Genomic DNA, 22641 nt, shown 5'->3' on the forward strand with positions numbered 1-22641 from the left:
GATTTTGGTCATCCTACAGTGTATAATATTAACGCTATTGACGATTTTTCACAATAAAATTCCCCAAAAATATGCAAAAATATGTTTTTTTCTGAAATGACTGTTGTAGTATGATTATCAGGTGACCCTTGTTGTGTAGCATGATTTTGGTCATCCTACAGTGTATAATATTAACGCTATTGACGATTTTTCACAATAAAATTCCCCAAAATATGCAAAAAGTTTTTTTTCCGAAATGACTGTTGTAGTATGATTATCAGGTGACCCTTGTTGTGTATCATGATTTTGGTCATCCTACAGTGTATAATATTAACGCTATTGACGATATTTCAAAATAAAATTCCCCAAAAATATGCAAAAAAATGTTTTTTCTGAAATAACTGTTGTAGTATGATTATCAGGTGACCATTGTTGTGTAGCATGATTTTGGTGAGTATACAGTGTATAATATTAACGCTATTGATGATTTTTCACAATAAAATTCCCCAAAGATATGCAAAAAGATTTTTTTTCTGAAATGACTGTTGTAGTATGATTATCAGGTGACCCTTGTTGTGTATCATAATTTTGGTCATCCTACAGTGTATAATATTAACGCTATTGACGATATTTCAAAATAAAATTCCCCAAAAATATACAATTTTTTTTTTCCTGAAATCACTGTTGTAGTATGATTATCAGGTGACCATTGTTGTGTAGCATGATTTTGGTGAGTATACAGTGTATAATATTAATGCTATTGATGATTTTTCACAATAAAATTCCCCAAAAATATGCAATTTTTTTTTCCTGAAATCACTGTTGTAGTATGATTATCAGGTGACCCTTGTTGTGTAGCATGATTTTGGTGAGTATAATGTGTATAATATTAACGCTATTGATGATTTTTCAAAATAAAATTCCCCAAAGATATGCAAAAAGATTTTTTTTCTGAAATGACTGTTGTAGTATGATTATCAGGTGACCCTTGTTGTGTATCATGATTATGCTCATCCTACAGTGTATAATATTAACGCTATTGACGACTTTTCACAATAAAATTCCCCAAAAATATGCAAACTTTTTTCCCCCCTGAAATGACTGTTGTAGTATGATTATCAGGTGACCCTTGTTGTGTATCATAATTTTGGTCATCCAACAGTGTATAATATTAACGCTATTGACGATTTTTCACAATAAAATTCCCCAAAAATATGCAAACTTTTTTTCCCCCTGAAATGACTGTTGTAGTATGATTATCAGGTGACCCTTGTTGTGTAGCATGATTTTGGTCATCCTACAGTGTATAATATTAACGCTATTGACGATATTTCAAAATAAATATTTTTTATGAAATAACTGTTGTAGTGTGATTATCAGGTGACCGTTGATGTGTGGAGTGAATTTGGTCATCCTACAGTGAATAAAAGTGGAGATATTGAATATTTTTTGCTTTGGTACTGCACTTTGTAGACGGTCCCTAAGCGCTCGCCTCTCCGCCCGCAGTGAGAGAGAGAGCAATATATTTCCTGCAGCCTGGAGGACCACTCGTTTTGGCGAAAATGAGTTTGTAGTCAATAGTCTACCTTACTACGATAGGAAAGAGACATTTTTTTTTTAATGTTTTAACAATGTTTCGTTTGTGAGCTATTGATCGCTGAAGTTCGAATCTGCCAATCTCTTTCTAACTTTACCCAAGTATTTCAGCGATCCTGCAGTATGGCCCACTAAAATGACCGAGTCTGATAGAGTAGGAGTAGGAAGAGCAGAGGAGAGGCAGTGTTGGTTAGACTTAAACTACATGTAGTTGAACTACATGTTCCCCCCTATCGACGGGCGTGAGTGTAGGTCAGGATCTGCATACTTCCTTCCCTACTTCTTTAGTGTCACGTCTCCCTCTGCCACATTTTTGATCAGGCAGATTTGTTGACGCTTCTCTGACGTAATATAGATGCGACAGAGGGCTCAGTTTTCCTCACATGTACGCCTGCACTGTACACGCCTGAGTCGATCCAGTCCGATATATTATAACAATAGTAATAAAATAGTAATTGAGCTTTAAACCTGTTTTTATTGCAAAATGAGCTCCCAGATTACTTGTGTCGGCTGGGTGAAGAGAGGCGTTGCTAAGGGAACCCCTGACAAAGTAAGTATGGTGCTTAGCAACCAAAGTTAGCCTAGCAGCTGCTAATGTGTCAACAAAGCAGATATTATATTGTGAATTATATATACATTTTTTGATTTAATGTAAAGAGCTCCCTTTTACCGATTACTTTTTTGTGTCATGTTATAACTTAATTCCCTGGCAGTATTATAATTGTATGTTATTGTGGTTTTTAATATGAATATTCGGGTAATATAATTAAACCTGTGGAAAAGTCATTCAATCTTAAAGTCCACAAGCTTGATTTAGTAAAAAACTTAAGTAGGACCAAAATCTAGGGCTGCAATTATTTTTTATATTGATTGAGCAATTCATCTTTTAGTCTAACCTATTTAATGTCATTAATAAAAAAGTGTAACATGGCATCAAAATAACAGTTCTTAACCCCTTTATTTTTATATATGCCAAACAAAAGTATCAAATAATCAAATTTGGTCAGCAAAGTTTTGCATTGATTATCTAAATTGTTGTTTGAAATTCTTTCTAACTATCTAATCCATTAGCCGATTAAGTCAAACTCTACTCAATTCACTCCTGGTTTATAATTACATGTTTGTTTTTTTATTGTGTTAAAATGCTTAAGAAAAATGACTGACAGATTTTTCTATTCTTCTTCGTCTTTATTATTATTATTATTATTAATGTTGTTGTTGTTGTTATTATTGTATTTGAACCTACAATACAAATAGTCATAACAAAATGTTACAAAAACATCACATCTAGTAGTATAGTACATTCAACGGTAATGCATAGAAATGACAAGCATATAAGATAATCAGTAGAAGTAAAAGAAAACAACAAAAAAGAGACTTCAGGAGTGTTTTAAAGCAGCCAAGATTGAATTTATAAAGAAATGTCACTGAGTTACATTCCCATGTTTAGATAAATATTATACGTATTTCTGAGCTTCTCTGTTTTCTGAGTTTGATGAGATATATGTCAGAATCTGTTAGAAACATTCTTAAAGTCTTTTTCTTGAGGCGTCCACAAGGATGTGAAGAAGTAGTTTTCCAAGTCTTTCCAGGATTTCTTAAACTAAGTGACAGACGATGCACAGTGTTTCTCTCCATTAACGTCATTATTCCCCTTCAGGTTGAGTTGACCCAAGAGGAGCTGCAGCGCATCATTACTGAAACAAGACAGGAGCTGGGGTACGTTGTTGGAATAAAATACACATTTCACTGCAGTGTGTTCATCTGTCGGTCAGTGAGAGCTGAATCAGCATGATGTCATGTTTAATTTAAATATACACTGTGACATCAGGGAACAAGCAGCCGAGGAGGAAGACGATGACGATGAGGGTATAGCTACAGATGTTAACGACATTGCACCAGAGGTTGCCGGAGCTCCAAAGGATAAGAACGAAGGAGAGAAGGAGGAAGAGGACGAGCTGGCAGAGTATGGCCTGGATAAATATGATGAAGAGGACGATGGTGAGGGAGCGTAGAAATTACTTTCACTTAATTGTGTTTTTAGTTAGTTAGTTGTGTTCAGACTTGTTCAACCTGGTTTGTCTTTCCAATCCAGTGACTGCCAATCTTGGGGACAGTCTGGCTGGGCTCACAGTGTTCAGCTCCAATGAGGAGGATCCTTATATCACTCTCAAAGATACAGTGAGTACCCTTCATGATAATACAGATTTAAGGAACCAGTACACTCAAGGAAAGTGTTGGTTGAATGGTGGAACAGCACCCCGAAACCTCCCTCCTCTCTGACATTTGAACAAGGAGAAACTCTCACAGATTACGATACTCATTTTATCTTGCCAAAGCTGAATCACTCACCTGTCTTGGTTCGTCTTTCTAGGACCAGTATGAGCGAGAAGACTTCCAAATCAAGCCCGGCGACAATCTCATCCTCGCAGGCAGGGCGGAGAAGGACTGCTGCAATCTGGAGATCTACAGTAAATATCTTCATATGTAACATGATGAGGTGGCAGTGAATATTTTGAAGAGACAGGAAAATATCTTTTGTTGCTTAGTTGTTTTTTCTATAATACCGTAATTCATTAAATATGATGATTTATGTATCAGGCTTTCAAAAAATTCATATAATCAAAAATGTATTAATTTCTTTTACAGTTTATAACTCCGAGGAGGACTCTATGTATGTTCATCATGATATTCTGCTGCCAGCTTACCCGCTGTGTATAGAGTGGCTAAACTTTGACCCAAACCCTGGAGATGGATCAGGTAGGAAAATATTCTCTTTCTTTCCAAACCAGGCCTCAATCTTAGCATTATATTCAATCTGAAGCCAAAAAAGTACAAAATTGTTTTTTTATCTATTGACTTGAATCTTCTTTATGTCCTCTAGGTGTCGTTAACTACGCTGCTGTGGGGAACATGACTCCACAGATAGACGTGTGGGATCTGGACGTGGTGGACTGCTTAGAGCCAGCCTTCACCCTGGGGAGCAAAAAGGCCACTAAGAAGAAAAAGAAAAGCAAGAAGGTACAAGCTTTTATATGTAGAAACTGCAATTCAATCACTAACTGTGTAGTATTTTAAGTCCATATATATATATTTGTATAAATTCAATACCAGTGTAAGTAAACACCTTGTCCCTCCCTGCTGCATTATTTCTTTTGTCATGTTAGCAACACATTCCTGTTTGTTTTTGATGATCTCAGGGAGCAGCAGCAGAGCCTGTCGAGGGACACACAGATGCAGTGTTGGATTTATCCTGGAACAAACTTGTTAGGTCAGTGTTTGAGGCATCTGATCATTCACTGATGTGTTTTGATCTAAAAATGTGTATGTGTTGAGCTCCCTCATGCACATAAATTGAGACAAATCTTATCTCACTTAGGAATGTGTTGGCCAGCGGATCAGCAGATGAAAGCGTTATTTTGTGGGATCTGGCTCAAGGCAAACCAGCCACAACTCTGCGCCGACACAGCGATAAGGTATTCAATAAGAGAAACAATGCTGATTTTCATCGTGTCTATTTAACATCAAAGTCCCAGAATTTGCAGCTTCAGCTTCTGGAAATCTTTCATCCTGCAGGTTCAGACGTTGGCTTTTCACCCCTTTGAGGCACAGACTCTGATTTCAGGATCATATGACAAGTAAGTGTCATCTAGCATTAAACAGTAGATTTTCATTTTCATTCACAACTGGTTTCAGACTCATATTTTTTATTTCCTCCTGTAGGACAGCTGTTCTCTATGACTGTCGTAGTCCAGATGACAATTACCGGACCTGGAGGTTTAGTGGTCAAGTGGAGCGTGTAGTCTGGAATCACTTTTCACCCTGTAACTTCCTGGTAGGTGCTACCTTTACTGTCAGACTCGATAACATTAAAAAAAAATCCTCATATCTGTGTAAATATTCAAGGCTTGTCTAACATGTGCAAACTGTGAATATTATAAAATCTCATCTCCGTGGTTGATTTTGTTGAAATTACACTGGGACTAAAGTATTTTTTTAAGAGCTGCTTTTTCCTTAAACCCAAATTAGAGACGGGTCCAGTAAATTACCAGCATCACTCAAATGTGTGATACTAAGTACTTAAGTGACAAGTAAACAAGCATATTTCTCTCAAAGTGACACTTGCAGTTTCGTCAGTAGTAAATTAACTTTTCTTTTCATCAGTGCTGCTTAGAAAAGCTCCTAGCTGATGTGTAAGCTTTACCTGTGGCCATTTTGCCACAGAGCAGAACCTCCATCATTAACTTTAGTGTGTGGTTGTGTTTCAGGCCAGCACAGAGGATGGTTTTGTCTACTGTCTGGACGCACGCTCTGATAAACCTGTGTTCACACTGAGGGCACATGATCAAGAAGTGTCAGGTAAGAAGAAGTGTGTGTGTGTGTGTGTGTGTTTTTAGTTTTTATGTATTATGGGTTTATTTAATAGTGGAACTAAAGGTACAATTATAAACAGTTCTACAAAAAAAATCACATCTAATCTTCTATTTCTGCAGGTTTGGATCTGAGCAGCCAGATTAAAGGATGCCTGGTCACTTCATCAGCTGACAAACACGTTAAGATCTGGGACATACTCGGGGACAAACCAAATCTGGTGCATTCAAGGGACATGAAAATGGTAATAATTCGCCTTTACAATACATAGACCTCCCATTCTTTCACCACCATCACTGAAGGGGTGCAGACTATTGTAGAGAAATGTTGCTGTGTCAAAGTCCTGAATCTATATTTCACATTTTCCCATCATGTCATCATCCATAGTCAGTGTAGTTTTGGGTTGTTTTGTATTTTTTAAGTGGTAAGTCTTGCACAAAGGTGTTGCAACAATATTTGTCACCTGTGAACAGGGTGTGCTGTTCTGCGCTTCATGTTGCCCTGATCAGCCCCTCACTTATGCCTTCGGAGGACAGAGGGACGGCTTGCGAGTTTGGGATATGAGTGATGTTGCAGCAGGTACAGCTCATATTGTATTTCTTATTTCTTTCCTGCTTCACATCACATACTTACTTTATGCTGGCCATTGAGATCAGATGAAAAGTTTAAACATTTCTTTCTTTTGCGTGTTGATTGTAAGCTGCCATATCTATTTCTTGTACATTTATCAGGCAATATTCAGTGCTTGACCTATAATAATGCTTGTTATTGTGATTGTTTTCCTGTAGTGGCTGAGGTGTTCGGTGGTCGGGAGCGCTTGGTGGTGAACGCAGGATCACAGGCGTCCGGCACGGCAGCCACAGCCGATATGGAAATGTCCTAGTGACACTCTGGGTGCAACAACAGCCTGTAAACATAAAAAAACTGAGCTTCCCCAGAAACACATCAAGCTACTCCGCTTGATGTTGTGTTCCTGTTCCTCATAGAGAAACAAAAGGAGTGGATTGAATGAAGCTACACTCCTGAAAGACTTGACAGAGTGGCCAAAGTGCAAACTGGACCGAAAGCACCTGAAAGACTTTGAAGTTTGTTCAGACTTTTTCTGACCACAAATACCAACAGCTGCATCGCATGCTCAAAGAAATACTGATAAAAGTAAAGAAAATAAGCAAATATAAAATATTCATATCAGTGAATATTAGAGGAATTGTTTCTCGGTGAAGGCAGTGGTTTGAATTTGTCATAATCAGCATCCCTTTCAGTTTGCTTTTCTTCGTACAATTCCAAATGTAGTTTGCTACTAAGACTATTTTCACATGGAAAACAGTGAAAGCAGTGATATTGTATACCTGTTACCCTGGTATGAACAGTAAGAAGAAATATTAAGAAGCCTCTGTATAAAACAGGCTATTTAAAATGCTCTATATCCAATAAATAAATTCAGTTTATATAAGGTGTAAATCTTTATGTTTGTCCTTTTAATTCTGAAACTGCATCGTCAGAAGTGACATGATGAATCTGAGACTTATCAAACATGAGGTCTATTTGATAAACTCCAGTATGCTTTAATTTTATTAACTGCCTATATTTTGTCGCATTCATAAACATTATGGCAATCTAAACTGTTAAACCCTGTCTTAATGCCCACTGATATTACATTTAATGTGTATCCACTTAGATACATGTATATCCAGCCCTGCAAAGTATAATGTTTAAAATTCTTAAACTTTTTTTAAATAAGGTAATTTTTACTTAAAGTAAATAAAGTAAAATAACTTGTTTTTGTAGAAGATCAGGCAGCGACTATATCAAATACATTTAATTAAATACATTATTAAAACTGATGAGTGAGTGCATAAGCAGCATTTTATTGTTACTTTATCTTTAAGACTTAATAAGAGTCACATGATAAATCTGTGTGACTGAGATTAGTAGTAATAGTAGTAGATTTGTGAAATTGTGAAAATATTGCAGTTATCTCTTTAGGTTGTATTTGTTTAGGACTGACAACTCATAGACATCTGATACATGACAAATTCTGTAATGAAAATGTTACTTATTAATAGTTTCTGGATTTTTATTGAGGGTAATTAAACCTGGAAAAACCATGTTAGACACATTATTTTTAAAATGAGTGTTTTTAACAGATCCTAAAATATTGTAACCTGAAAAGTAAATAAATAGATCATAAAGGGAGTAACACGTTCTGAATTACAGAAGTACAAAAGTAGAAATACCTCAAAATTATGCAGATATTTGGGTAAATGTACTTAATCTTTTCCCATCACTAATAATTTGTTCATCGGTTGTTATAAAATAATGTCATGGTGGCCAATGTAAAAGTTATTCTGCTGAGGTGGAACTAAACACGAGTGAGTCCGCGTACAGACCCGGAACCATTATAGCGACGCACACAGGAAAATAACCGAGCATGGCGTCGGGTCATCTTTGCAAACTACACAGTCTCTTAACGCGAATTCCTCACGGCCTCCAACTACGACACGTACAAAGTAAGTTGTGTTAATACTATTTAACAAGATATTTGTGAAGGGACATTTTAATATGTGTCATATAGCCATTAATAACCATTTTAATGCGGTGACGGTGTGAGTGAAGCTAACAGCGGCTAACCTTGACGTTAGATACACAAACATTGACTGTCACCCCGAGAGAAAGGAGGAAATGGGTTGCATATTTTGCCATCTGCAGAGGAGTCTGAGTGGTTTAAAAGTTTCCACCAAAGTACCACCAGCTGCAGAAAGCTTACATGCTATTGCTTCAACATGAGACTCTCTTGGAGGGGATTAGTGATTTGCCATCCCAAGTAGGGCTGAAGCTAATGGAAAAAAAAAAAGTAAAAGATAATTTTCACTAAATATTATGTCAGTTATATTCTCGATTCATTCATTAGTTGTTTTGTCCATAAAATGTGAGAAAATTGGGTGAAACATCACTGATGCACGACCACAAATGTCAATTTTTTTGGCCACAACTCAAAGATATTCAGTGTATTGTCATAGAAAAGATTGCAAATGATTGACACTGAAGTGTGACCTTTCCAACTTGAGATGATGATATTTGATGGCCAGTAATATAACATCTGGGCCATACAGTACATGCCGCCTCCAATCAATCAGCAATCTTTCTAGTAGATCAGAGCTGATGTTGAGGGCATACTGATGCTTAAACTTAATATTCAACTAATTCATCTTCATTTGGGCTTACTCAGCTGCAGGACAATAATCATCGGAGGAGTCCTGTTTTACACTTACCAAGAAGCTTATCTGACACTGAACAAAGGCGTGCACAGATTGAAACAGCCTCTGGGGTCTGTGAGAGACTGAGCTTTTATTTAACTGTTTTGACTTTCCCACTGGACCCAGATCAGGGAGCAAAGCATTGGTTAAGTTGCCACCTAAAATGCGTTTCTGTCTCCAGCTCCTCAGATTCCAATACAACATGATGCATGTACCTGGTTAGCTCTTGTCACGGCTGATGCAGCGGGAGGAGGGGGGTAGTAGTAGCCCGTTGAAGCTGCAGTGGATAAGAACAAAAAGATGCTGTGTGACAAAAGTTGACAGAATTGTGTTGAACAACATGGCTCAAAAGAGACCAGCAGCAAAACATACATACCCCGCCTTTGGAACTCTCTCCCACCAGACATTTGCACTTCTGACTCTGTTTCCGCCTTTAAATCCCGCCTGAAAACACACCTATTCAGAGTGGCATACTCTGTCTCACACTAACTATGCAATCACGTTCTTGTTTATTTGTTGCACTGATGCACTTTATAGTCACATTCATATTTATTTCTTTATCTTTGCACTAAATGTTACCTGATTTTTATTGTTTGAAGTACTGTTGATGTGTTTTCTGTGCCTTGTAAGGTGTCCTTGAGTGCTTTGAAAGGCGCCTTTAAATAAAATGCATTATTATTATTATTATTATTATACTTACCACAGTCAGCTCATCTCTAGTGTTGCGTGGATTCACAGTACAAAAACTGACTTGAGGCACAATATGAAGTTTGTGTGAAGCAGTTTGCCTCATGTCCAGAGTCTAATGCCAAAACAAACTGCCTAATTGACCCATTAATGGATGTATAATATCTAACTAATACGATAAAATTTGTTAAGTGTACGATATGTGTTTGTCTCACCTGTTTGTTTTTCCTGTTGCAGCATGTTTGGTGCCACTTCGACAGAAGTCCAACATCAGTGGTCCTTCACTTGAAGGCCATAACTGGTATGTTATCAGGTTGATTGCATACAGATTTGAAGTAGTATGTTGTCATAAAGGTGTCTCTCTAAGCACGACAATAACACTCAAATCTCTTGTGTTTTAGTAACGTGGACATCAGTGTGACTTCAGATGGGAAAACCATAGTGTGCTACCATCCCGCTGTCGACATTCCCTATGAGCTCACCCAGGTAGGAGCGTGCTCTCTAGTCTCATTATTGTCAGTGTGTCAGCTGTCTGATGATGAGTGATGATTACTTTACGTTTTCCACTAGAGAAATAAATCTATTTCTTTTTCCATTCTGTTTATCTTTTAAACATCTGCAAACGTGTGATGTGAAAATCTGAATTATGTGCCCATAATTGGAATAATTATCAGCAGGTCTAGACTATCACAACATTATTTTAAACTGGATACATGTGTCAGTGGATACTTTGCTCATGACAGTAAATGTTTGCAGCCTATAGAACGTCCGGACCCTGTGACCACCCCGGTTGAGACCCATGACCAGGTTATAAAGGCCCATCTCAACAAAGAGGTGCTGAAGGGCAAACAGGGGCCCACTATAGAGGAGCTGAGCAAGATGTTTTTCACCACCAAACACCGCTGGTATCCAGTAGGACAGTAAGTACACAAAACGTACAGACCATTTAAAAAAAAAAGTTAGCTCAGTGGTTGAGATTCATTTCAACACATTTTCTCCGGTGATCTCCTGTTAGAAATGAATTGCTCCAGTGTGTCTGAGTTGCTACTTATGGCGCTTTTCCACTACACAGTTCCAGCACGACTCGCCTCGACTCGGTTCCAGAACAGACCTTTTCCATTACAAAAAAGTACCTACTCAACGTGGGCGGGGTCGTCATAGCACGGCTCCGTAAAACTGCAGTGACTTCGTTTTATACACGACACAAAACACATAAACAATGGAGGACATTGAGGCAGTGGTGTACTTGCTGCTGTATGTTGCTTTCTGTCACACACAAAGCAAGAAAATTGAGCCGTATGGCTGTAACTATGGTAACGCTGCTGCCGGTATTTAAAAATGCCGGGTTTGATTCTTATGTGGGACGGCTCATGACTCTTCCAGCGACAACTCTTCTGACCAATCAGTGGTCGGCAGTCTGTCGACGTCACATTTTAGTATCGGCTTGGCTCACTTGGAACCTCACCAGGTACCAGGTACTTTCCCTAGTGGAAACGCAAAAAGAACTGAGGCGAGTCGAGGCGAGTCGTGCTGGAACTGTGTAGTGGAAAAGCGCCATTAGTAAAGTACCCAGAGCCCATTTGATGTAAGTTATATTGTGGAGGCTTTATAGTGATGTGTTGGTGGTCAGAAATGAGAATACAGCATCTGTTTTACTCTACTTTTCACATGTAAATGTCATTTTTAGATTTATTTGCCTTAAGTGTGATCAAATGACCAGCACTGGCCTGCTAGCATGAGATCAGCTGTCAACTTTGATAAGGATATTTGTCAGTGGCTTCTGTGTAGTCTTTATTTATTTGGCAAGAGTATTTTAGCTCAACATAAATCTGTGTATTTACTGCTCAAAATGTATTTCCCTCTTCTTCACTGTTTACAGGTACCACATGAGACGCAGAAAGAAGGATCCACCAAAGGACAGATAGTTCAAAGTTCAATGTTAGAAAACTGCAAATTGCCACAATTCTGTATAATAAACTGTTAAATATTTACTTGTTTGTCATGAATTTTTAAGTGGGTGCTGCTACGATGGAACAACTATATGAGTGTGACATCATACTTACATAATCATTGATTTTATACAGTAGATTTGAGGGCCTGTTATTATTTCACCAGCAAAAATAAAAACAGAAGAAATAATACCTGAAGAAGAATAATAGTAGATTTGCGATTAGTATTTTCCTGCAAAACATCATATATAGTGATTTGTTATAATGATTGTGTTTAAAGACCACTCTGACTCTCTTAAAATGGTCTGTGGGGCATTTTAGGATTTATTGCTGCATAGTTTGCTGAGTTGAGAAAAAATGAGATGTTTCTGTGCCTGCAGGAAAAACTGGAGACTAGTCTGAACCTGCACACGACAACAGGACAAACAAAAGGGTTAGGAACAATTTGATTGACATGCAAACACTGAAAAAAAATATTTTACGCTGATCTGCCACCACAAAACATACAAAAAACAAATGCTATTCCAAATTAAAGAATAGAAGAAGAAGAAGAAGCACATACATTTAACATTTTATTCTCCCATATTTGCACTGTAATTAAGTTTCTCAATAGAAATCATATATCTGTTGGTTTTTCTGCTTTATATTTTTAAATATTATGAAAAAAAAGGCACATTGTTGGAGATTGTCCAACAAACTTTCAGTCCAGAAACAGGAAGCACAAAGACTTCCTTCATTTTTGTGAGTGAATTCAGCATTTTTACACTGATCAAAATAGTTTTCATTTTCCATTTGACTTGAGGAGTGAATTATAAATCAGTTTAAAATAAAAGTCAATGATACAAAGGACAATATCATAAAAATGAATAAATACAGGATATGTAAAAATGCAGTCAAAGAGTGTATGTACCGTTTTTGTTTTTATGCAGTTTTTGAGAGTTTAAACCATTGACTCCACCACCATCACGTAGCCTGCGGTCCAACACAGCAACAGTACTACTGCTTTTTCTCTGCTGAAAAACTGAACCACTCACCACAAAATCACTTTATATGACACACTGCGTCATTGCACAAGTATCGGTATATCTACATCTTGTAAACTGCTCACAATGATTTATGTTGAGCACCACATGAGCACTTTAAGCCTAAATTGCACTCAATTGGTTCAATGCCAACTGCATCTTGTTAAGCACTTGTACTTGTTCAATGACAATACATTTAAATGTGATTTAATTTAGCATTTAGGAGTAAAAAACAAAAGTGATAGTTTGAAAATTACAATCAAAGGTCCAACCAAATTTTTTATTGTAAATAAATAATTTTTATTTACAATTTGTAAGTTTGTAAGACATCAGCATATAAAATACATAGGACACACAAAATGCAACATCATGTATATGTAAAAAAAAAATGTACACATTACAACTATTAATTAACTGTAGGGGGATGGGCATCTATATAAAGAGTGTCACGGCACGAGACCAAACAATAAATTATTGTTTAAAATATATAAATATTTAAATATTCTTAAATATTATATATAAATATTCTAAGATTTTTTTTATTTTTTATAGCTGTACAGATTAGATGGTGCTTCGTGAGTTTTGGGGAAGCAGCAGCAGCAGTAACTCGTTACGTCATCTGAAGCCACCGGAACACAGAGCTCTCTGTCCCCGCCCATGGAGGCATTAGTCCCCGCCCCGGCAGCTCACTCAACCCGACCTGAAGAGAAGGCGAGTCCACGGCTAAAAATATAAAAGCTAACACAAGATGGCCGGTTTGCCTCGTAGGATTATCAAGGTACATTTACACCAGGCACTGTACATACATCTTAATGAACTCGTGTTGGGATATCGTGTGTATTTATTTAACCATAGTGTGCGTTTGATTTTTGCTGCCATCCAACGTGCGGCTTGACGTTAGCTCGGCTAGCACCGTTAGCTCTAATCGGGCTAGCTCGCTGCTCCGTGTCTGCAAGTGTTTTGTTTGCCACTTCCGTTTACTCCCTTCTGCCGTGGTCCGTGGTTTCTTTTTCGGCACCAGTCGAACCATTGTCGTGTTAACAACGTACCTTTCACTCTACCTGGTTGCTAATTTCTAATACGAGTCGACTAAATTGTGACATTTTGGCCCTGGACGACATATGAATGGGACTCGCTATGTTAAGCTAGGCTAAGTGAGTGCGGTGATTGCTTCACATGTCTGCCGCTGCCCTTGCGGTCTTCGAAGCGTACAGAGGGAAAAATTGCTCGTAATAACACACATATGCTACTGTGGTTGTTTTAGTGTATATTAAACAATATAATCAAGCTTGAATTGTAAGGCCTGTTTGCGTCGCTTGCTCCTCCCGCAGGCTTCACCAGGCCCGGCTGTGGGCGCGATCAGTCTTTTTCCGCCACTTCTTGAAAGCTATTTGTCAAGTTTAGCAGGTTTTCACAGTGACTAGCACATCGTTGACTGAGTGAAAACATGACCCAGCTTATTAATAACGTGACCTGCAGTTGTTTCCCCCTAAAGCTCACGAGGAAATTGATGTAATATACAAGATTAAAACCAGCTTCCTTCTTGCTGACTGCAGATGTTTCAGTGCACCTGCTTGATTAAATGCAGAAATATGCAAGGTCTTTCACTTCCTTCTTTCTATTATTAATATTTATCAATTGTTGTTTTTTATTTATGCTTTATTGATTTGCATTAAAACTCATAAATCTGTAAATCAACCAGTGATAATAGTAGTGTGTCATGCAGATTACATAAACATGAATAATCTGTGTTACCTGAAGTCTAATCTAATGAAGCATAAATAATGAACATCTTAAATTAGGGCTGCGTGATATGGACAAATTAAAATGTCACAATATTTTTTGGCTCAATGCCTTTATCAATATTACAGCAGTATTGTAAAGGAAGATTACTGGTGCTTTCACAAAATATTCACACGATGATAGATAACCATCAGTGATGCGGATATAATGGTGTGCAAAATGAGTGTGCAAAGGCAAATAATAGAAAAGCGTGGCATGTTCAGAAATGTGCATTGCTTTACTGTAATGCAGCCTTTAAAACCAGAAACAAAACTTAGGCCACATCACTATATTACAATATCCAAAGTCTAAAGACGATATCTACCTTCGATATATTGCCCAGCCCTATCTGAAACTATCAATGAGTCAAAAAAACAGAATTTATCAGCAACAACAACTGTCATAATCAGTAATTTCAGCTTTTTTTTAAAAAAGAAGCAAAAACAGCCTCTCTGCAGGTTTTCTTAGTTTTTAGTTATTGCCCACAAAAATATTTTTGGATTTTAAGTATTGGCTGAACATAACAAGCCTTTTTCAAGAAACCTTTTTCGGCTTTTGGGAAGTTGATTTACCATTTTCAATTTACTATACTATTTTGCAGACCAAACGATTAGTGTCAAAATAATTGACAGTTGAACCTCTGAATATTTTTAGTTTATTGTGATGGAAGTTCAATGCACATTTTTATCAAAAGTAACTCACCAACCGTTTGCTACCTTTTTTTTTTGTTAAACAATAGCATGTGAATTGTTGTATCTGTATGTGGGTGAGGTGAAAGTCTATGTGTGACTAAGCGGTGGAAATTGTATGTTCTCATCCATTATGTATTTGAAAGTCGGTTGTCTGCTGACACCTCCACAGTCCTTCCTGCTGTAAGTTCCGCACTTTTTATTCACAAGTGTCAACACAGTGTTTTTTTTCTTTCTTCTGTTTCTTCTTCTGTTTCTTCTTCTGACCGCACGCAGGAGACACAGCGGTTGATGGCAGAGCCCGTTCCAGGGATCACGGCTACGCCTGATGAAGGGAATGCACGTTACTTCCATGTGGTCATTGCGGGGCCTCAAGACTCTCCCTTTGAAGGAGGCACATTTAAACTTGAACTATTTCTTCCAGAAGAGTATCCCATGGCAGCTCCCAAAGTGCGATTCATGACCAAAATCTACCACCCCAATGTCGACAAACTGGGAAGAATATGTTTAGACATTTTGAAAGGTAAGAAACATGATGACATTGTTATTTACATGATTTTTTTATGTGGAACCACATTAATATGGTGCTGCAGGATTGTTAAATAGCATTTTTGTTTCCATTCACAAAATTAGCAAAAAATAACGTGCATCATAAACAGTTAATTTATGATGCACAGCAATTTTCTGACCAGCAAGAAACTGACAACAGCGACCTCTAAGCCTACAAGAATCACACGCGATATGGAGTCATTACTCTTAATGTGTTAGAAAGTAACTGCCTACTTAATATTTAGGCTTAACAGAGCATCATGGGTATCACGTTGGAGTCATGTTTCTGTTGAATCTATGCAGTATGGAGTCAAGTATCTGGGTTTTTAGCTACTATCTCTTCCCTGCACACTCTTCTACGTTGCTATTTTATTCTGGCCATGTAGCAAACACAGGGCTTATCCAGCCTTGTTTATGGGTAAAGACTACTTATAAGGATATATGAGGGGCAAGGGTTAGTTCATGCTGTCACAGTCAGATTATGGCGTTTGGTCAGAAATTACTTACTTTTTTCTAATATGACGCGGCTGAAAAAGAGATCAGTTATATTTCTGGGAAGCGCTTTTGTGAGACAAAGCTTCAGGAAGCTGATGCTCTGTGTCACCATTACGACCGTTAAATCAAGTTTTGAGGCAAACAATCGCAAGGTCATTTTTATTTGTATATTAAGTGCAGAACAGACAGTAAAGTGTCACAGAAAAAGGTTTGTAGATACGTTAATCTGCACTCATTATTTGGTCATCACCTTGTATATTTTCGTCATTCTGATTTGTAAAAATGTTGTAGTGTCTGTCACTGGCATGTTGTACCTGCTTCATAATCTTACATCACACAAAGCCTTTCTGGTTTCAACCTTTAACTCGTCATCTTTTGTTTCGGTCTTGCATCTTTTCTCTGAACTATGCCTCTTCCAGATAAATGGTCTCCAGCCCTGCAAATCCGCACAGTGTTGCTATCTATCCAGGCGTTATTAAGTGCTCCCAATCCAGACGATCCCCTGGCAAACGATGTCGCAGAGCAGTGGAAGAAAAACGAAAGCCATGCCATTGAGACAGGTGAGGAACTGGATTCATGCACTTTACTCGACAATGAATTTATTTACATACCTCGCCGCAGATGGTAACGTTTTTCCAGTATGACAAATGTTTGGTCAGATGGCAGCAGTGATTAGCTCAATTGCAGATCTGAGTCATCGCCTGCATTTTGTTCCAAAAAATCTGGTGTGGCTCTCATGAATGGCTGTTGAGAGGGAGGGGGGAAAAAAACCCAAGAACAACCCAGTCAGCACCTTCTGAAGGTGAGACAGAAGTGTGCAACTGCGAATACCGACCAGCGTGACAGCAGATGTTATGTCTGTTGCTAATCAACTGTCTGAAATAACAGCTCTGCAGAACAACAACACACATTGAAGGGATTTTTCCAAATGAAAGATGCTTTTTGCTGATTTCCTTCAAGGGTTTGGAAGCGGTACATATTTTCAGATGACGCCTCTGATACTTGAGAAATGTAGCTGTGGGAGATTCTTTGTTTATAGTTTGGTCCTTGCTCATCATGTAGAATAAGCTGTGCACCTTGGGCTTGGTTAAAAACGACACATTACCTCAATTGTGTGCTGGTGTTGTAACTGTCAAACTAGCACAGCTTCTGTCATCTAAATCTGACTATAAGTGGCAAAAAAGACACCGATCCCAGACTGAATAATGAAATAATAACAAAATGGTCATCTAGTGTAATTATCAGGCCAAGCAGTAACGTTTATATTTATTATTTTTTTGGTTGTTTCTGTCGCTGTTCAGCTTTATGTCGTTTTCTGTTTATGAAGCTTGACAGTAAAATTGACTTTTGCTGCCATCTAACTATTCACACTAGTCTTTTTTTTTTTAGTTATTTCAGCTTCCAACTGAATCACATGGCCTTCATTAGTGATTGTGGTTTGCTTAGATTGTCTTGTCATTGCATCTAAATGTTGACTTCCTGTAGGCCTGTTTGTTTTGATTCACACTTTTGATAAAGTATGTCTACGTATACTTTTCAGCACTCGCTAGCCGCAGCGCTGCCTCCCTCCGTATCCCCGTCACACCCACCACAACCATTTTATGTCTTTCTCTCTCTCTCTTCCTCAGCCCGAACATGGACCAGGCTCTACGCGGGCAACACTGAAGTATAGAAGAAGAGAGACGAGGCGTCTGAATGTGATCCACAAAATGTACTCCTATTCTGTCAACATTTGAATTTAAACGGACACAAAAAAAGAGAAAAAAAAATAAGAATATAAGTCCAAATCTATTTGAAAGAAATGACAAGATTTACTGCTGCAGACCTCTGGGTGACTTATTTTCCTCTGTAAGACGCGTTAAATGTGTGTTAGCCTTTTTTTCTTTCTTTTTTTTTTTTTTCCTGTGTTGCTATTTAAATGCATGGACAGAGAATGACACCCTCCCCACTACAGTCTTAAAAAGAACGTGTTCAAATAACATACGATATGTTGTCCTGAACTCGGCACATACAGTACTGGTACGTTTGCAAGATTATACATGCATTAAAGCTGTCCTTCTTTTAACACATGCATCATTTGTCAGCACATCTGTATGTCTTTTTGTGAGAGATGACATTAAACACATAGAGAGCTGACACCCCCCCCATTAAAAGTAGCAAGCAGAATATATAAGTGGATTTTCACTCTCCTTCTTCTAACAAATATGATGAGTTAAGGGAAAAAAAGGCCTTACATTCAAGAAGAAGAAGAAGGGTAGCTGGACTCTCACTCCTGCTTGTGTTTAATATTCCTGGTTGCTACAGTAACAAGCATGCGTAACACTTCACAACACTGAATATTTAGTAGATGTTGCAGCTAATTCAGCATCATCCCAAAAGCACACGGGGCACTTAATACTAAACAAAAAGAGAATATAATCTTTATATGTCAAAGCACGTAATCTTGGAAGTGCTCACGCTTGTTCTCAAATAATACTTCAATCCGAAATTGAACTTCCTCTAATTGTGTTGCCTGTCGTGTTCGCTTTAATGTGAGATTTGCTGAAGTGAAAGAACAGAGGAAGGTATTAGAGGGCAGAAACGAAACATGTTCATCCACGTACAGCTGAGGAGGGTTCATCCCCCCCATTAAAATCAGACTTTCAAAACAATAATTTAACAGTGAAACAATTTGTTAAACTCTTAAATGTTACTGGTTACCTGCCATAGTGGTCGGTAGAGATAATAAAAAAAGCGGCCAGAATTTAGTCTGTGGTTAGTGTCAGTTTGTCGCCCCTGCAGATTTACAGACAGATAATTGTTTGATTAGATGCCTTATATAAATGAGTTGAGGATTTGGCTCATAGCAACCCAAATCAAGTTAAATCAAATGATTTAAAGTCTATATTGAGTGTCACATCAAACGTTCTGCTAAGGAGTAGTATGAAATGTTTAAAAACCTCAACACTTAAAATGTCAGAAACTGGATTTAATGTTCATCAGTGTGTTTTTACATATCTGCACAACCCTTTTTGGACAGTTTGGGGAGGGTGATCTGGATCAGCGAGACACCTACACACATTTAAAAGAAAAAGTAATTCACACATTCAGAAAGGTAGAATGAGACAACATATAATAAGTTGCTTTTTAACACAGTGAGTCACATTTAAAACAAAATAATCACTGTATTGTGCTGAAAAGGAGCCGTATGCATGTTGTTGCAGGCTATTAATTTGTGTTGCAAATTATGTCCTTTTTTTTTTTTAAGGGTGTAGGAAGTTGAGCTGTTGTTTTTACTTTCATTTTTTTTAATGAATTTTCTGTCCATGCAATCTCTGTTGCCTGTTCTCTGTTTTATTTTCAGTGTTACTTTGTTTAAAAAAGAAAAAACAAGGCATGTACCATAACCAAACCGATATCAGGACAGTTCACGTGAGTTTTCTTCAGGCCGTTTGTGAGAGTTTGTGAGGTCTTGAATTTTCTTTGAAGGGAAAGTTGAGGCTTTTTTTTTGGAGGTTGGGTTGTTAATTATAAAGTTTTTTTTCTCCACCTTGATTCTTCATTGAGTTACCTACTTTTGCTACTTCTGTGATACTGATCTGTGATGATAATGCAAGTGAACTTAACTGATACTTCTGAGTGGATCATTGTGGTAGCAGAAAAGGTGATTTACAAATAAAAAGGTGTTCAAGATTAAAAACAATCTTTATCATGCTATTATGGATTTTCTATTGGCTAGAAATTATTTACAGCATGTCCCTTAAAATTGCACACATGAAACCTAAAATTGTAGGTTGGGATTTGTTGGTTAACCTGTAGAAAAGACTTCAGAAATCCTTAAACTTTCCTTTTAAAGGATCCTGTGTTTGTGGGTTGGAGAGATCAATGTGAAAACATCAGATTATGACTCAAAACAAAGCATGAAAGGCTCATAACTCAGTAGTTTAGACCCTCCATGATACTGTATTGCTTCTGTATGGCTCATCTGAGGGAGGACTGTAATGTTAGTAAAAATATTTTTGTTAAGCTTTCTTTTTTGGTTGCTTTTTATTGGACTGTTGCAGGCATTGGTGTTGCTTAGACTTGTTTGTGTCCTGTCCTCGCCCAGATATATTTAGACCTAACTAACTGTTTCTAACTGCAACATTTACTCAAGTCTGGAAGATAGCGCACGGCTTAAAAACCTGGTTAATTTATTGTTTTTCCCTGAGGGACTTGACAGTAATTTAAACCAAGGAACAGTCACTCACTGGATTTTTGAAAGCATCTAGATCAAATTATTATCAAGAGATCAAACTCTGATTAATCAGCTCCCCCCGTGTGTAAAAAGAAGAGTTCTGTCAGTAATTTCAGTACATTTGCATACATGGCTCTTCAAATGCTCTGTAAATAAACTGAGTTGAGTAAGTAAGCAGAGGCTCGTCTGTTTTGTGCTGTGTGGAGTTTGTGTTCCCCTCTAAAGGTGTTCCAGTCAAGATTTAGGTAATGGAGGCTGGTTGTGATTTGAATTCCATCGTTTTTGTGTCTCGAAGGAATTTGCGGTCAGAAAATGCATTTTAAAAAACACTTCATGGGCCTCTGATGCAAGTGACTGGAGGGTTTTTAGGCGCTTTAATCAGTGCAAATATATAACTAATGGATCATTTCATGACGTATGTGAGTCAGACAGAAACACTTGTTGCACTAAAAGAAAAAACATTTGCATCTTTTTTTGCAGGACCATTTATGTCCAGCAGAGGGAGACATTGACACTTAACACACAAAACGCAATGCTCACTGTAATGTACATTTTATTCATTTTTTAATAGGGACATGCGCATATTCTGCAGTGTTTTTAGCCTATACTGGTTTGCAAATATCAATCAACAAGAACAATATATATGAAAGACACAAAACTAAGAAAAAACATGCAGAAATAAACAAAACTAAAAAAATAAGACACTCAAAAAATCACAAAAATACACAGAAAACAACACAAAAAGACAAAAAATCAACAAAAGAAAAAAAAATTCTAAGAAAAACAAAAAACTCAACAAGAAAATAAATAACGGCACCAAACTGAACTAAACTAAAAACACAAAATTATATACGAAATATCATCCCCTGAACAGAAAAACTCACCTGTCCAAAAAAAAACCCCACACACACACTAATAATAAAAACTAAGTACAGAAACATAGAAAGAGAGAGAAATAAAACACTAGAATAGAGCATTAAATATAAGGTTTCAGCATAAAATAATGATTTGCTTTAAAATCATTAAAATTACATAGAGTGCAAATGAAAGATTAAAATGTAAAGTGCTTTGAAAGAAGAGCCCAATCATAATAAGCACAGGAGAAGAGAAGTGTTTTTAACCTGGATTTAAAAATATTCACAGTTGGGGCTGATTTCAGTTCTGCTGATATAAAGGAATATTTGCTCAATTTTAATAAATATTTAGCCATTTTTGGCTTGTAGGTAGCAGGAAAAACAGGTGAGTCCAGTTTTGCTTATGACTGCTTCAACTGGTTTTTTCCTGCTGTGACATAAGGACTTGTGGGAAAAAAAATATGTATTGCAGCTGTTGTGCTGTTTTTCCTTCTGCTGTCTCATAGAGTTTCACAAGATGGTGCTACAAGCAAATTTTACCTGGACCAGTCAGCTTAAAAAAAACAGAGGTACCTCTTAAAAGTAGTTATTATATGTAATTATATGTTGTCATTGTGAGTTCAGGCATTGGGATCAAATCTAATTTTGGGTTTTAGATCAATTTTATTTGAAAAAAAAAAAGTTGGCTTTATTTCTCACCAATATCCAATGAAAACACAGGTAGTGTGCAAACTCAATTTTAATTCTTATCCTTTGTCATGAGCTCAATATCAAACATATTTTTCTTCACTGCAGTTTTTTTCTTCCTCCACCTGTCCTCGAGGTCTGAGTTTCTCATGTTCCATCACCAGGAAAGAAAAAATGTTTTACAATGTTTTATGACCATGGCTCGGTTTATGACCTATGGCAACAGTGAGTCATTGACACTGGTATGCGGCTATTCTTTGAGTGGAATTGCAGGAAAGCGATTCCCCGTGCTATCTGAAATATCTGACAAAACATTAACTCGCCTCCGAGGCTTGTCATCTCTGAAATGGGTTTGTTGTTGCACTGTCCATTTTCAGGAAGTCAATATAACCTGAAACATTTCCTGGTGGGTAATATACAGTGGGGTCCAAAAGTCTGAGAGCACTTTCCCCATTCACTTCAATGAGAAAGTGCTCTCAGACTTTTGTAAGTATTTATAAGTATGACC

At 37.4% G+C, this 22641-nt stretch overlaps 3 protein-coding genes across 3 annotated transcripts; all 3 read left to right on the forward strand.

Annotated features, from left to right (window-relative positions):
• Positions 1–1959: 1959 nt before the first annotated feature.
• On the forward strand, positions 1960–7406 carry pwp1 (PWP1 homolog, endonuclein). The gene is made up of 15 exons (XM_062444163.1): positions 1960–2125; positions 3236–3294; positions 3407–3576; positions 3671–3756; positions 3950–4046; positions 4225–4335; positions 4460–4596; positions 4776–4846; positions 4955–5051; positions 5152–5213; positions 5299–5410; positions 5844–5934; positions 6069–6190; positions 6420–6525; positions 6735–7406. Exons 1-15 carry the CDS (start codon positions 2060–2062, stop codon positions 6827–6829), a joined length of 1482 nt encoding a protein of 493 aa, XP_062300147.1. The 5' UTR covers positions 1960–2059; the 3' UTR covers positions 6830–7406.
• A 949-nt stretch (positions 7407–8355) lies between these two features.
• Positions 8356–11881, forward strand: mrpl42 (mitochondrial ribosomal protein L42). The gene is made up of 5 exons (XM_062444176.1): positions 8356–8456; positions 10128–10191; positions 10292–10376; positions 10647–10810; positions 11770–11881. The coding sequence occupies exons 1-5, from the start codon at positions 8378–8380 to the stop codon at positions 11813–11815; spliced, it is 438 nt and encodes a 145-aa protein (XP_062300160.1). The 5' UTR covers positions 8356–8377; the 3' UTR covers positions 11816–11881.
• Positions 11882–13521: 1640 nt separating this feature from the next.
• ube2nb (ubiquitin-conjugating enzyme E2Nb) lies at positions 13522–20767 on the forward strand. Its single transcript, XM_062444175.1, has 4 exons — positions 13522–13639; positions 15609–15855; positions 16796–16936; positions 18005–20767. The coding sequence occupies exons 1-4, from the start codon at positions 13610–13612 to the stop codon at positions 18046–18048; spliced, it is 462 nt and encodes a 153-aa protein (XP_062300159.1). The 5' UTR covers positions 13522–13609; the 3' UTR covers positions 18049–20767.
• The last annotated feature ends 1874 nt before the right edge of the window (positions 20768–22641 follow it).

This window comes from Scomber scombrus, chromosome 22, assembly GCF_963691925.1.
Source record: "Scomber scombrus chromosome 22, fScoSco1.1, whole genome shotgun sequence".
NCBI lineage: Eukaryota > Metazoa > Chordata > Actinopteri > Scombriformes > Scombridae > Scomber > Scomber scombrus.